This window comes from Peromyscus californicus, unplaced genomic scaffold (assembly GCF_007827085.1).
Source record: "Peromyscus californicus insignis strain IS unplaced genomic scaffold, ASM782708v3 Scaffold_6__1_contigs__length_162567912, whole genome shotgun sequence".
Taxonomy (NCBI): Eukaryota; Metazoa; Chordata; class Mammalia; order Rodentia; family Cricetidae; genus Peromyscus; species Peromyscus californicus.
In genome coordinates, this window is record NW_026294584.1 from 69,843,951 (window position 1) to 69,860,297 (window position 16,347).

The window sequence follows — 16,347 nt, forward strand, 5'->3', positions numbered from 1 at the left end:
CCTGGCCTTCTTCCCCCTAAAAGGGAAAAATTGGAAAAGGACTTGCCTCCAGAGAACCTATGAAGGCACATTGAAGGAAGGCTGTGCCAGAACTGTGTGCCCTAAGTCTTTATCTCTCCAACCCATGAAAGTTTTTTCTTTCCATAAAACCAAGAGTTATCCAGGAGAGGGATAAAATTAGCGTGTCTCACAGAGAAGATGCGATACATGAAAAATGAAAACCTGGGAGAAAAAATGGGGGATTTTTTTTCTTAAAAAGCTGTGTGAAGAAAATAAGTTTGAGTTATTGGTTCTTAAACAAAAAAAAATCAGATAATTATTTCAACCAATATGATTCGAAGTGAAAACAGCCATTTTGCAGGTGTTAATTGTTTACATTTATCATTTCTCTTTTATCCTTCCATGTCCTGCCCGGAGCTGGAGCTGGTAATAGTTCACCACTATTATTGTTATGTTTTGCCCTGGATTCTACATTTAATTGTCTCAACCAATAAGAGAATTTGATCTCTCAGCTAGGAGCCAGAAAATGTATTTCCAGCTTTTGTAAACATTAAGATGGAAAAAATATTAAATTGAAATCTTTACGTGTAAGACAAGGCTAGTGCTTATTTAAGTTGACAGTCGATCTGTTTATTCTTCCATATATACACATAGGTATGGAAAGAGAGAGAGAGAGAGAGAGGGAGAGAGAGAGAGAGAGAGAGAGGAGGGTCAGTCCTGACTGCTCCACTGAATGGGGAGCAAGAACTCTCCCTCAACAGAGCCTCTCTTAAGGTGATGACAGTGACCGCCCCAGGACTCTGTCAGGTCAAAGCCACACAGAAAACTTACCTCTCATCTTCTCTTCAGAGGGGGTAGGATGGCAGTTTGCCCTTGCCCTGGGCTGCCCATTGAGCCCCTCCACTTCGGCCAGCCTGGAGCCGGCCCTGCAGGTGTGTGGGAGGACCCCGAAGGTCCATCTCCATCCAGCCAAGTCTCCAGCCCAGAACCCAAAGCACACAGGTGTGGCCTCTGCCAGTCCCAGGCCCTCTCCAAGAGCCGCCTTCCATGCCATAGCCAATTCTCAGGGCCAGCCAGGCCAGCAGGCCTCAGAACTACAACTGGTCTCTCCGATGTCAGAATCTCAAAGCCAGCGCGCGTTCCCCAACTGGCAACTGGCGTGCGCCCCCAGGGCGCCTTTGGGACGCGTAGTTTGGACAGAAGCAGCCATGACCGGCCGGGCGGCCTGTACAACCAGTCTCCATGGTGCTGGGTTGGGGGCGAGGGAAGGACCCGAGTCTATTCCGGCGGCTGAGCTTTCTGTCATGGGTAGCCGAAGCAGGGAGGTTTCACAGCCAAACAGACCCCGGGAGACTGCCCCTCACGTCCCCCTTTGTGCCCCCCTTCCCCTGCTTCTGGGGATCTCTGAGGGGCCGGTACAACAGTCGCGCCAGGCTCGAAGAGGCGGGTCGCTGCTGGCGCCGGTCCCGGGACGGCCACAGCGTGCAGCAGCGAGCTCCCAGCACGGTCGCAATAAATAATCCGCCCAGGCAGCCACAGCCAGGCAGCCAGCGGCCCTGGGAGGCAAAAGCGGCGCTTTATCTGCCCCTGCCCCGGGGCGCACCCCACAGCGTTGTCCAGCGAACATCCCAAATATCAACGTGCCCATCTTAATTATCTGATCTATGCCGAGACACTCTCTTGAGATAGGAAAACAACAACAACAATAACAACCAAAAAAACCAAATAAACAAAAAGAACTATAGCCCAGAACCTCGCGACTGATTCTCGAGTGGTTCTGTCTCTCGCGGGGGAAGGGGGGCCAAATCTGACCTGGTCAGCTGCGCTTTCAGGCTCAGCCACCACGGCTGGTACCACCGCGCAATGCAAAGCTACTGGCCAGGCCAGCAACACTCAGTGCCGCCTCGCGGCTAGCTGTAGTCCTCTCCCTGGTGGCTCGAGAGGTAGGGGACCGTGGACACCAGCCTATCACTGTCCTTAGGTGGGTTGGGGCTGCCACCCTGTTATTTCTCAGACTCCGTTTTGCAACCTTCCTTCAGAAACCTTAGATATGGTCCTTCCACACGCGCCAACGCGACAGTCCTCTGTACCGAAACATCCTCCAGTAGCACCCAATTAATTCGATTCTCTCTCCTCCAACACAGAATTCCACACAAGCACCTAGCCCCTTTCCCAGGGCTCCAGACACCACTCTGGTCGGAAAAACGGGCAAATGAAGCACGCAATCATCGGAGAACTCTGAATTAGTAAGTTCTGCTTTTGTGTTTGCTTGTTTACCCCATCCTGCCTTCTCTCTGAGACTAGCCCCACAGGAGAGAACAGTGTGCTGAAGCTAACAAAACACCCGTGGGCTACCTCGCTTTGCTCTCTTCCCTGCCCACATTCCCACATCGGGAACTATCTCTGGTTATTGGGGGAGTCAATTGAATCAATTGGGTCATGAATGAAATAATCCAAACCCCAGAGGCTGATAGGGAACCGGAGAATGCCAGATGACTCCCCCTTGGGCTTCCTCGGGGTCACTGGGGAAGGGCACTGTGCCACAGAAGGAAGGCTGATCTGCCTTGAGGGAGGAGAGGGAGTGATGTAGGTGGTGGCGGTCGTGGGTGAGAATGAGTGACGTGTTTGGGCTGCGGTGTGTATTGGGGCTGGGTGTGAAGGGACAGTACCGTTGACGGTGAGAAATGCCCTTTTTCAAAGTCGTTCTGGGTGCCCTCTCCCACCACTGTGGCACCTCACCCACCTTTTCCCTGTCTCCTTCCCACATGTCTCACCTTCAGACCGCGGCTCCCAGAAGCTCCTGCCTGTCTGACAGCTGTCGCTTCGGCAGCCCAGGAGACGAATTGTCCTCCTTCCTGGTGCCAGAGGACGCAGGAAATTAGCCAGGTTGTGAGTTGCAAAGCGGCGGCGGCTGCTGCTCCAGGAACTGGACGCGCCCCACCTCCAGCGCCAGCGGCCGCCTGGGCCTGGCAGTGCCTTCCCCTCGCTCGCCATCGCCGGACAAAGCGGAGCCCAAGCAGGCTGGGAAGGCAGAGCTCCGAAGCACGCAGGACGGAGCGGAGCAAAAGAATGCGGCTCTATTCTCGCAAGGGAAATTATAAAAAAGTTCATGTTCACGGTTCCTATCCACATGACCGACAGCGGCCAATGGAAGGGCCGAACAAACTCATAAAGTTGTATTGCAAAGTTGTAAATTTTCATAAACAACAACGGATTTATGACCCTTTCCCCATCACTAAGAGGAGGCAGCTCTCACACCGGCGCCATCTTACCACCGAGGCTGTCCCGACTTGGGGCTGCAGGTTTTACAGACCCTTTTAGGTTCGATTTTATTAAAAGAATCCTAAGAAGCTGGTTCAACCCAGCCAGGAGATAAGAATGGAGATCTTCGCGGGCCAAACTCGGGATGCTCTAAGCTACTTCCACCGCCCCTCGTCCCTGGTCCCTCGCTGCTCGCCCCCTTCCCCAACCACAGTCCCTCTTCTGCATCAGGACTTGCCTAGGTTTTGCGCAGCCGGGTCTGAGAGCCCATGGCAGTCCCAGAACCCCTCCGCTGCAGTGTTGGGCCCTGGGGCATCCTCGCCTCTACTGAAGGCTAAGTGGGGGTGCTGCGGCAAGGACCCTGAATCCTATTTCCTACTCTAGGGCTGGACTCAGGGCGCATGCGGAATCCGGAATCAGTCGGAGGGTAGGTAATACCCTTTGAGAGCTCAGTCTACACCTTTAGAGGAAAGGTTGAATTTGGAATTCGTTCTTGGAATTTGTGGAAGCTTGGGAGGCCACAGATAAAATATACTGTATTAACTAATAGCTGTTTTCAAATGGATCTAGGTAATTGGTGCACACAATAGGCAGACAAAAACATCTACAAAGAGGAAGACACGGATACAATTGTAGACGCAGAAAAATGGACGCATAGACACAGAAAAACGTGCAGCTGGACACAGAAACCCACACATCCAATTATAGACATGGAAATGTTGACACACAACACAGATATACACGCATTACGGATGTGGAAATGTACACAATTATGAAAACTATAAGCAACCACAAACAAAAAAAATAGAAGCACGCTTACTCACACAAATCTCCACACAAACATGGGAAAAGAGACAGGACACATATATACATGAATATCTAAAACTTAGACTCAAGGACAGTCTCTCTATGGTGGCTTCCCCTTGGTCCTTTGACCTACAAGGCTTGCCCTTCAGCTATGGCCCTCACCTCCCCTCGCCCCAGACCCTCTGGATAACACAGTCCACGTTTCTTTGTCACCAAGCATCTTTATTGATACATAAAACATAGGTAACTGGGCTGGTAAGCATGCCTTCCCCGAACCCAGGCTGGGTCTACGGGGGACATGGGACAACACGGGAGATAATGGGCACCCGGGTGGGTATTGGACCTCTCCCACCCACAACAGAATTAGTTCAACCACAACACATCATGCTACAAAGTCACCCCATTTAAAACAGCTTTCCCAAGTCAAGACATTCCTTTACGAATGAGCTCCAAGATTATAGAAATGACAACAACAACAAAAAATCTGGTTCAAATATACAGTATTTGCCCTTGGTAGGAAAAGTCAGAGTATACATATTCGACATGGCTGAACAGTAGGACACAGAAGCAAGTGGGGGGGGGGGGGCAGAGTGAGGCTGGGGGACTTCTCCTGAGTCCCTCAAAGCTGAAGCTATTCCAGAGGTCTGCAGCCAGCTCAGGAATGCTCCCCTCCAGAAGTAGGGGTAATGGCCCTGAACTTGAGGTGCCAAAGCCAGAGAAAGAGGGATTCTAGGCTGCAGCATTTGGTATGTTTTTTGGAATAAATATATTATTTTTTCAATTTAAAATAGAAGCCAATGCCCTGGTCCCTGAACCTCATTGCCTCGTCAGTGAAGCCTGGGAGACTCCAAAGACTGTGAGCTTGAAGCGCCAAGGCCTGGCCTGGGAGGAGTGGGTACACACTCAGGAAAGCTAGCCAGCACAAAATAGGTAGTTTAAGCCTAGTAGGTAGTACTGATCATGTTTTTGCAGGGAGGAGGCGGGGGAGGGGCAGGTGCTGGGTGTCTGCCACTGTTAGGACGTGGAGAGGACTTCTTAGGAGTGGTGGCCCACCGGGGCTGGGCCCATAGGTAGTTTGGGGGTGCCTCTCAAGGAGGCCTGTGCTAGGTAGTATTTTGGCTGTGCCAGAGCACAATACTGGCCCAGGGTTGTGGGTATCTACTGGGGTCCTCAGAGGCAGAGAGGGTCCCCAAGGTGACCTAATCTCCCTGGGAGCTAAAGCGGGTGATGGAGTGGGTGGGATGAGGGGTGGGGACTGATTCCTTCTTTTTCTTTCTCTCTCTCTCTCTTTTTAAACACTTTATTCCCTCCATTTTTGTAACTAAAATCAGTGAGTCTCTTAAAGACGCTTTTCCGACTGTCCTGTGCAGCCAGGGCCCTGTGCCTGGCCCTTTATTCCTCTTCTTCCTCTTCCTCCTCCTCTTCCTCCTCCTCGTCCTCCTCCTCGGCCTTGTCAGCAGCTGCCGTGGAGACTCTGGAGGGCACGGCGGCGTCTTCGGGGGGCCGCAGGAGGAGCCTGGCTCTCATCTTTATGCTCTTTCTTCCACTTCATGCGCCGATTCCTGGAACCAGATCTTGATCTGGCGCTCGGTGAGGCAGAGCGCGTGGGCGATCTCGATGCGGCGGCGCCGCGTCAGGTAGCGGTTGAAGTGGAATTCCTTCTCCAGCTCCAGCGTCTGGTAGCGTGTGTAGGGTCTGGCGTCCCCGCTTCCTATCGGGTCCTGAGAGCAGAAATTTGGACATATAGACAAACAGACAAGCAGACTGGGATGTGGACAGAAGAGTGTTTTAGTCAGGCCCGCTGGCTGTCCAAGAGCCTGTACCTTCCATCCTGCCCAAACCCAGGCTCAATCCCCATCACCCCCCAATTGAGCTGGGGTAGGAGAAGTGTGAGCGGAAGACCCCGGGGCCAGCCCGTCTGTGAAGAGTCTTAGAGCAGAATTCCAACTTTACAACCGGCCTTTCCAGCCGGCTACGTTTCTACAATGTCCTGCTTCCCCTTGACAAAGGGAAATTGTAAATATAGAGTGTGGCAAGTGGGAGACTCGGCACTTTTGCCATTCAGAGGCAAACCTAGCCGCTCCCCAGTCCTGCGAGAAAGGGAACAACCCTCCTCCTCGGCAGCCTCACGCACAAGACCTTCCTGTAGCAATCCCACCCTCTGTCCCATTCGATCCAGCTAGGGTCTGGAAATGGCCTCTGGGTACAGGGGTGGGTGTGGGATCCCGGAGGTCCTAGCTCTCCTTGCCTTTGAGAAAGAAAGCCAGGCCGAAAGAAAAGGAGGGTGGTGGTGGGGGGGGAAGTTGGAGTCAAGAAAGGAATGAAGAACAGGAAAGAAGGGAGAGAGAGGAGAGGCTGAGGGAGAGAAAAAGAGAGGGAGAGGAAGAAGGGGGAGAAGGGGGAGAGAAAGAATATGAGAATGAGAATAGCGGAGAAACTTACTGTAAAAATTCCAAGGCAAATGGAGTTAAATAAATTTACGAGGATCGAACCCATTAATTGGGCCATAAAAAGTTTTATGAGCCTCATTTACATACAATGCTACGGGTCCCTCCACGCAATGGCGCCTCAGCTCTAATTAAAACCAGAAAGGCAGCGCCACCGGGACTTGCGGGGCCGCCGGCTGGAAGCCGCCAGGCTGGGCTCTCTCGGCCCCCCCGCGCCCCGCGCCCGCACCCCCCCCCCGCTCCGCCCGCACGCCGACCCGGCGGGTCGGGGCGCCTACCTGAACTGCGCATCCAGGGGTAGATGCGGAAACTGGCCTCGGCCGGGCCGTGCAGCACGCCCTCGTCCGCCTTGTCGCAGGCGCCTTTGGCGAGGTCACTGCAGAGCCCGGGGATGTTTTGGTCGTAGGAGGCGCAGGGCAGGTTGTAGGCGTCGGCGCCCAGGCCATAGCCCGACGCGAAGGGGCTCTGATAGAGGGGGCTGTTGACATTGTATAAGCCCGGCACGGTGGAGGCGAAGGCGCCGGCGCCCGGCCCGTAGCCGCTTCTCTGCGAGTTGGGTGCAAAGGAGCAAGAAGTCGGCTCGGCATTTTGGAAGAGAGAAGCCCCCGCCGTATATTTGCTAAAAAGCGCGTTCACATAATACGAAGAACTCATAATTTTGACCTGTGATTTGTTGTCCGGCAGCTTTCAGTGTCGGTTTTACGAGGGTAGCGTGATATATGATAACATTACACCCCCAGATTTACACCAAACCCCATTTTCTTTTGGACGGAGCTCGCCGCGGCACGTGACCGCCCACATGACCGCCTCCGCCAATCTCAGCAGCCCTCACAGGTGGTCTCGCGCCACGGGCCGGCGGCCGCCTAGAATGGAACGGGAAGAGGCTCAAATACGCGGCCCACGCAGCGGCCTGCACCCCGCCGGCCCCCGGGCGCCCGACGCAGTCAGAGCCCCATCCCGGTGCCCCAGCCTGCGGAAGTCCGGCAGGGTTCGCCTCCCCTCCCCCCAACCTCATACCTATTCCTGAACCCCAGATCCAGTGTGTAGATTCCCCCTGTCCGTGTCCTCTCTGCAGACTCAAGCCCCTGCGGGGTCTCTGCAACCTGTCGGCCCATAGATGGTTTCTGCTCTTTGCCCACCTCTCTGTCTCTAAGCAGGAGAACGTTTAAGGCCAGATGTGATGCTCCAGCACAAACTCCGCAGGCGCGGCGTCTGCTCTAGCTGAGCAGCGCGAATGCAGCCACAAACTGGAACCATGTGGTTCGAATAAAGTCAATGTCTCCCAGCTTCCTTTCTTTAATCGGCTCGGCGGAGCACTGTTTATCCGCCCTAAAGGAAGCAGTGAAATATTTATCTATTAATGAGCCTCATTTGCCAACAGATTTATTAACATGGGATTCCCTTTCCTCCTCCCCGGACACCGCCGCCCTGCAGTCTCTCTGCATTCGCTCCTGGGCACCTGGCTGGCCCGCAGCAACCCCATAGGTGGCTCAACACCCCCCTTTGTCCTTCCCACAACCCCTGGTGTTACCCCTGGATCACGGGGAAACTGGGTCATCCTCCCGCAGGCTTGGAAACTCGAGTCCACAATTTTCTAAATGCATCCTTCATACTGGGAGGTTTCTGGCAGCTCCCAGCCAAGCTACCCCTGCACCTCCGCCTTGTGGGCCGGAGAACAGTAGACTTTTGGAGCTAATTTAGAGTGAAAAGAGGGGGTTCTCAGGGGACTGGGGCTGTAGCCCACCGTGGAACCCCAGTTTTTTAGGAGACTATAGAAGCAAATAGGGGAACCCTTACAAGGGCCACCCAAATCTCGCAGCTTCGCCTTTCTAGGCACTGGTTCACAAACGCAAACAGTCTCATTCTCTTCCTCCCAAATAGTTACTCACCCTGGGACCCTACCTTGCGGGACTTTGCACCCCCGTGCAGTGATAGGTCAGATGGAGGCCCTGCTGCCCAACGCTCTCTGGAGGATATTTGGGTGAACCCTTTCTCTAATCGCCTCATAAACTGCCCAGGCCGAAGCTGGAAGACTGGCCACCTTTTACTGCTCAGCTCGATTGCACACCATAAACCCGACTTCACAATGGAATTGCCCCGGAAATTCTCCTCTAAATTATAGAGTTTGGTTCCTGGTGTACAAAGCACTTTCTCATCACTTTCAGTGGGTCCAGGCTGCCCCCCACCACCGTTCACCGCATCCTCTCGGGGGGTCTTGGGAGCACAAAAGAGGAAGGATGGTTCAAATCCCGCGCTGCCAACGGAGCCCCAGCGCCTACCTAGCAAAGGGTTCGGGGCTTTGGCGGGGAGGAGGGCAGGTGGGAGCTAGGCTATCTCCCCGGAGGGACCCTGGGGCGGCAATATCCGGGATCCCCTTTATGGTGGATCAGGATGGGAAACAGAGGGGGTAAAACAGGAGAGAAAAAAAATCCAAATAACAGAGTCTTCTAACAGAGAAATAAAATTCTAAAAAAAGATAAAGGAAGACGAAGCAAACAAAAAGAAGGCCAGGAGATCAAAGAGGAGAAATTAGGCGGCTTTAGACCAATAAATTGTTGCTGGGCTGACACGCAGCCAGGCGCAAAGTGAAAGACTAGGCAGGCCCCGGCGGTCTGTCTAGACTCGGGCGACTGGAGCAGTCCAAAGCGACGATGTTTAAAGTGGAACTTCTCCTTTAGAAGGAGACCTGACAGCCAGAGTGAGGAGCGATTTGAGGTAGCACAGGAAAAAACCACACTCACACGCCTAGGAAGGTGGTCTGGATTTGGCTCGGGCACGACCAAGGAGTCCCCGGCAAGAGGCTCTTTCCCTGTTTGCCACGGCCCAAATATGGTCCAAATTCTGCTGCTTTCAAAAGGCCTTGGCACTTCTGGGCCCAAGTCTTCCATCTGAGCAGGTCCTGGGGTCACCGAAAACCTTTCCCTTCATTTCTGGGTCTCTCTTCCCTGGCTAGACTTCACAACAATTAAAAAAAAAAAAGTCCAACTCTCAATAAGGCCCTATTTAATTCTGTCTTCTTTGGCCATTGGTTCCCTGTTTATTTGACAGAAATGCATCTCTTATGCATGATAGTAATTCCCATAAAATTTAGCCCAGGCCCTGGAGAAGAAGCCTTATACGCCGGTTTTTAATCTGCGGAGCTATCTGAATATTTCTCAACGCTTTCCCGGAGTTAGCTTTCAAATGTACTGTCAGAACTTGTTCCCTGTCGCCAAATAGTCCTCGGTGTTTAAATCTAGATTTAAAGGTAAACCCAGCCCTTGGCGGCGAAAGGTGCCTTCTAGAGAGTCGAATGATTCCGAGTTTGGGGTCCTTAAATGTTTCTGTCCTCCTGCCCCGCAGGGGCTGCGGGCTTCAGCTCCTGTCCCCCACCTGGTGAGAAGCTTCTAGCTTGGGGCGTAGATACCAATTCCTCCCCGAAGCGGAGGGAAAAAAAAATAAGCTCCGTTCCTAGCCGGGTCTTGCCTCCCAAGCAGCGAAAACCAGAGAGCAGCCTGCTCGCCAGCCGCCAATCGGCCAAGGGCAAGGGAGCTACCGGCCGAGGCAGTTCACCAGGCCTCAGAGCCCCTAGAGGCCCACACCTACCTGGGGCCTCTGTGATGGCGGAGAGAAGAGGTGCCGCCAACCTGTGACTTCCATTGTTAGAAAAATAGAGCCTTCGACTGAGTCCACTGGTCAGCGATTTCGCTGCTTTATTTGCAGTTACATAAAGAAAGCTTTCTGAGAATTAGGATAGGCGAGCACGGGTGACTCTCGAGGAAGCTATAAAAAACCCTTCCTACAAGCAGAGGCTGTGGAGTAGCGTGTGTTACATACGGAAATATAATGATGATATAAATATGTGTCTGTAATGCCCACGTGTATATAGGAAGAGTTCTAAAAGGGAGTAGGAGGGAGAGAGAGAGAGAGACGGAGACCCAGGAGAGATGTCAGCCAAAATCGAGTCCCTAGTTTTACAGCGTGTTCAGCACGGAGATGCGAGTCATAAACATTTTGTGGGCTTGGCCGAGACTATTACGACCCAAATAAATGCACAGCACAGCCTTTATTCGTGGCGCTTCGAAGGGCTGGTTCTGTTTGCTCTTGTGTTTTCTTTCTGAAAGCATCCTGCACCGGGAGCTGATTCCCGCACTCTGGCCGGGTTTGCTCCGGAGTATGTCCCCCGTCTAGCATTAAAAGTAGGCTGGGAGTGGGTCGGGGATTTTTGCTTTTCTAGCCTCCACAGCCAGAGACACCAGAGTAGCCTTGGCATTTCAATGCCAAAGAAATAGCTTTGCCAGAGAAGCAAGAGTGACTTCAACCGCGTGAACGCCAATCCTGGAGCGAGGGTGGTATTCTACTTATTTAAACATATCATTTATTTTCGAATAACCTAACAGTTCCCAGTCTGTGCCCTGAGTTATCCCAGAGTGGCCAAATTCGCAGCACATCTACGCTAGACAGTCACCAAGTATGTATGATTTTATAACTAACCAAATTTCAGCCGCCTAATTTTAAAGTCAGGTATTCAAACCGGCCGAGTCCTGACGTCTGGGCTCTCTCTCTCTCTCTTTCTGGTGCTGGCTCGCTAGGCCTGGTACCCGGTCCTGAACCAGGGCGCAGGTTTCGGGGCCTCGAGGATCGGCGGAACCCGTGTCCACCGGGCGCGTTCTTTGTGGGGTCATCTGGTCCTGGGGCTGTAGGTGTTCGTTCCCTTGTCCGTCCGTCGTGAATGACCGTTCCTGCGTGCCTCGCTGCCCCTAGATCACTGCTGGGATGAGCACTGTGACCCCGGAATGGAACCGGCTCCCTGAGCCGCAGCCCCGCACCGTCCGCGCACGGTTGCTGCCACGCAACGACCGCGGCATTGGAATGGGGCCTGGGAGGAGCGAGTGCCGACGGTCAGGCAAGCCCCGGCTCATGCTTGTGTCCCCCGGAGGCTTTCAGGTTGGCATGAGCAGCAGGGGAAAATATACGACCGCTGGTTCACGCGGATCCCGTTCTAGAAAGGCGCGCTTCAAGTCGACATTTTAGGAGCTTCCTAGGTCGCGGCGGCGGGAGATGGCGGCGGGAGTGCTTCTTGCGTGGAGCCACACTGCCATCTCCTGGATTGCTCTTGGTACTGCAGACCGCAGCTGCTCTGGCCCGGGTGAACTTCGGCAAGCGCCGGTGACCCAACCAGCGGCCCACTCCCCTGGGCGGAGCGAGGGCCCTGTCCCCCGGGATCCTCAGGGAGCCGGGAATCTACGCTGCAGAGAGGGCAATGCCCATAAAAGAGGGCTGTTTCCCGCCGTCTCTTTATCGGCGGCAGACAGAGCAAACAAATGAAAGGGTTTTGGTGGGATACCCTAATTGGAGCTGGACAGTTGTAAACTCATTAAGAGCCGAATTCCAGACAGTTCGCAGACCTTCCTTTATGGCACACCCTTACTGCCCAGGCTTTGAAGTTCTTTCTGTCTGCCACAACAGAGGGCGTGCCAGCCCTGGCGGCGCATTGGGGGTGGGGGCGCCCCTATCCAACCTCTCCCTGGTCCCCCTTTCTCGCGTTAGAAGACGGTCAACATTGCAGGGTGGGGGGGTGGGGAGCGTGGAAAAGGAGTGGGGGGTGGGGGGGAAGCGCAGCAGAATCCTCTGGCTACATCTGGAAGACTCTTGAGCCTCCGAAGTTGAAGCCGCTGTTCCCCCCACGCAGCCCTTTACACCCCATAAAGGGTAACAGCCTCATTTTCTTTTATGGAGCTTCGGGGCTTGTCGGTTGCTAAGGCCTGCTTCTGTGGGGACTTAAGCTCCGGAGATGGCTTAACAGTGTAGGATGCTGACCCCCCCCCCCCCCAACAACAACAACACAACAACAACTCACTCGATGGGCAGGACTCAGTGGAGCACGGGGTACAGCTTTTCCATCTCCTGAAAACCCCTACGTATTTGAAGGGGCCACCACCTCGTTGTACACATTTGAATCCGGTTTGTCTCCTCAGAGCCTCCTTAGCAGGCCACAGGCTCTCAGCTTCTGGTCCTGCACCCCTCAACTCGACCACCCTACTTTCAAGGGCCTCGGTCCCTTTTGTGGGTCCGGGTTTGGGAAAATTTTTTTTGAGGCACCAAAATGAAAGAATGGCCTTTCCACCGCTGCTGGCCACCGGTGCCCAGTGCTTCTGTCCAGGACCTCAGATGCTTCCCTTGTCGCCGCCTGGCAAAGGCCTGAGTGACTGGCTATGCGGGCGGGCGAGCCTCCCCTGCTTCTGTCTCCTTCAGCCCCTGCTTCTGTCTCCCGGCAGCCGGCTGGGTTGGGAGTGGCTTAGGCCCGACTGGTTGCCACAGAGCAGGCTCCAGCACCTTGCTGAAGACAGAAGTGGGGCTCTTTCTCCTGGACCTCAGCCCGGCCCCCACCCAGAAAATAGACCTAGAAAAAGAAGGTGCAAAGAGCAGACCCGCACAAAGTGAAAGAATCAATATATTTTATTTGGCAAAAGTTAAATATCTCAACATAACAATTTGGTCAGTAGGCCTTGAGGTAACTATTGCAAAATATACAGTGTATGTTCAGTCAGATGGAAACCCCAAATTCATCAAAGGATACAAATCTACAGTAGCCCATGGCGGTTTCACGGTGTATAATTTATTATCAATAAAATTAACTCCATTACAATAAGCACCCATTTCCCCCCAATTAAATTAAGCGTAAACCATAGGTAGTAACCCTCTGCACATATGTATAGCTCCGAATTTCCTCACTTCTCCTCTGGTGCAAAAACAATATTCAAGCTTGTCTGACTATGAATATTCCTTTAATATGGAGATTCTATGTACACTGGACAAGACTGGAGTCTAGAACATGTAAAGATGAAGACGCCCACATTTCAAAAGTAGAGAAATCATGAATCTATGCGTCCTGGAGAACTACCTCCCTTTTTCTTTCCAATTTGATTTCACTGGGAAATCCTTATAGCTAGTTTACAATCGTAGGTTGACGGTCTAGTTACACAGTATTCCACTACAGAGCTATACGCTATGCATCTCTTCCCCATAAACAACCTGAGTTCAAATTGAATTCTAGCTTCCACAATCACAATGGGTGCCTCACCCAGCACAAGAAGTTTGAGTCACAAAACATAATTACCACAATAAAACACAGTGTTCAAGTATTTTGGCAGAGTGATCTGCCACGCGAAGAGCAAATTAAATTAACTACAGAGACTAAAAACTCTACAGCCCGTCAACAGTTGTGCATTATATAAAAAGGTAGTTTTTTTTTCCTTTTGCTTTAAGTCAGAAGCAGGTAGATTTTTTTTAAATATATATACAAGCTAGCACATACAGCCATCAGCGCTAATGCCCTTCCTTGTGTGTGTGTTGTGTTACAGAAGCGCACAATACCTCCTCCGATAAGCCGCAGGCCTAGGAGCCAGCCTGAGCAGGGACTGCCAGGGGGAGATGAGGCCTGGGGTTTAGAGCCGCTTTGGGCGGGTGGTGGGAGGCTGGGGTCGGGGGAGAGGAGAGAGAAGGGGACAGTCTTTCTTTTTCTTTCTAGCTTGCCCTTTTTTCTAAAGGAGCCCTGAACGGCTCATTCGTCTTTGCTCGGTCCTTGTTGATCTTTTTCATTTTCATCCTGCGGTTCTGGAACCAGATCTTGACCTGCCTCTCGGTGAGGTTGAGCAGCCGGGCCACCTCGTACCTGCGGTCCCGTGTGAGGTACATGTTGAACAGAAACTCTTTCTCCAGTTCCAGCGTCTGGTGCTTCGTGTAGGGGCAGCGCTTCTTCCGTGTGGAGCGAGCATGAAGCCAGTTGGCGGCCGGGTTATCTGCGGGGGAGAGAGACACTGCGTTTAGAAGGAGAGGCATCCTGGATGGGTGCGAAGGAGCCGCTTGGGGGTCTCCGGCCGAAGTGCAGGACGCCGCCCGCCCGCCGCTGAATTGGTTAGAGAAAACACAATGAAGCCCTGGCAGACAGACCCACGGAGGGTCACTGACAACAGCACCCCTTCCATCTCCGCCCTGCTCTCTCCTCCCTTGCTCTCCTTCCTCCCACTCTGCACATTGTGAAAGAGTGAAATTTGGAAACCATATTCTTTTTGCCAGCAAGGCAAAGAGCAGGCTGTTCTGTGTTCATTTAGCAAGATCAACAAGATCTCTCTCTCTCTGTCTCTCTCTCTCTCTCTGTCTCTCTCTCTCTCTGTCTCTCTCTCTCTCTGTGTTCTCTCTCTCTCTCTCTCTCTCTCTCTGTCTCTCTGTCTCTCTCTCTCTCTCTCTCTCTCTCTCTCTCTCTCTCTCTCTCTCTCTCTCTCTCTCATATCACGGTCTCCTCTTCCCGGCTTCCCTGAAACTGTCTCCTTTTCCTGCCACTCTATTTGACCTTCCCGGAAGGCCGTGGGAGCTAGAGGGGGGAGGCAGGATGCCCCAAGGCCTTTGATCACGTCTCCACTTTATTTGAATAAATCTGGCAAAGGGACCCTCGTGACTCCAAAGCCCGCAGCCTCCTCTTGGGCAGGATTTACGCAGCCACCGGCCAAAAGCAAGAAGTGGTGGAGGGAACCGGAGGTCTCCCCAAGCGTCCGGGGTCAGGTTGCCCGGCTGACGTGGCTGCCGCAGGTCGTGAACAAGCTAGCCGCACAAAAGACTTCTCTGCGCTGCTTTCGAAGAACCGCCCAAAGTCTGTCTGTCCTGGGCCTGGGCAGTTTAGGAGAAGGGCGGCGGGTCTCGGCTCTATTCGCTGCGCCCGCCCCGCCCCCTCTTGCTGCAGCATCCTCCTCCCCTTCCCCCAGCCGGCCCGGCCTGCTCCACACAGTTCTCTGGACTTGGGGGCCCCTGTCTGAGGTGTTCCAAGCACCAGCTTCTGGTTCTCGACCCCAGATCCAGAGGCTCCCGTGGAGGACGAAGGGGCAGGCTCGAGAGAAAGCTGAGGCGCTGGTAGATCCTGGTGGCCGGCGTGGAGGCAGCGGCCCGGCTTGCAGGGAGGAGACACTTACTGGGATCGATGGGGGGCTTGTCTCCACCGCTCTCATTCTCGGCATTGGTTTCGGAGAAGGCGCCTTCGCTGGGCTGTTTTTCTCTATCAACTGGAGGAGAACCACAAGCATAGTCAGTCAGGGACAAAGTGTGAGCGTCAAGCGTGGGAACAGTCACCCCTTCTGGCCGACAGCGGTTCAGGTTTAATGCCGTAAGGCCGGCTGGAGGGCAAGCCCGCGAAGGAGAGCGCACCGGGCGTGGGCTCCAGCCAGGAGCGCATGTACCTGCCGTCCGGCGCCGCCGCGGCCACCGGCGCCTGGGGGTGCACGTAGGGGTGGTGGTGGTGGTGATAGACCGCAGCAGGCACCGCATTGGCGCCCGCCGCGTGCACCGGGTTCCACGAGGCGCCGAACACCGCCGCCTTGGACTGGAAGCTGCAGGGGCTGAAGTCGGGGTGTTCGGCCAGCGCTGCCGCCTGCCTTGGGGGTTGGCCCAGGGCCCCTGGCGCGTAGCGTCCGGCGCCCAGCTCGTCAGCAGCGTCGGCGCCCAGCAGGAAGGAGTCCACATAGTAGTTGCCCAGGGCCCCGGTGGTGGCCATCGCAGTAGCCCGCGCCTGGCCGGCCCAACCCGACCCGCCGAAATTATGAAACTGCAGATTTCATGTAACAACTTGGTGGCACCAAGGGGGGGGGGTGAAGTACAGTCACCTAATAAGTTGCCGGCGCCCGCGCCCCCATTGGCCACGCGCGTCACGTGTCCGCCCGGCAGAACAATAACGCGTAAATCACTCCGCACGCTATTAATGGCCCGGTGTTTTGCAGTCATAATTTTTATAGCAAAAGCCATATGTTTTTATGCAAAGGGATCGCGCCGCTCCACGATCTGGTTTGTTTTAATTGTGGCCAAC

The 16,347-nt window shown here is 53.8% G+C and overlaps 1 protein-coding gene and 1 pseudogene across 1 annotated transcript; both read right to left on the reverse strand.

The window, feature by feature from the left end:
* Nucleotides 1-5,460: 5,460 nt before the first annotated feature.
* On the reverse strand, nt 5,461-7,169 carry LOC128099552 (homeobox protein Hox-A7-like; annotated as a pseudogene).
* Nucleotides 7,170-12,792: 5,623 nt separating this feature from the next.
* Hoxa9 (homeobox A9) lies at nt 12,793-16,038 on the reverse strand. The gene is given in 4 exon segments (XM_052721510.1): nt 12,793-12,897; nt 14,031-14,296; nt 15,461-15,608; nt 15,610-16,038. Coding segments are annotated over 4 exon segments (948 nt in total).
* Nucleotides 16,039-16,347: the final 309 nt, after the last annotated feature.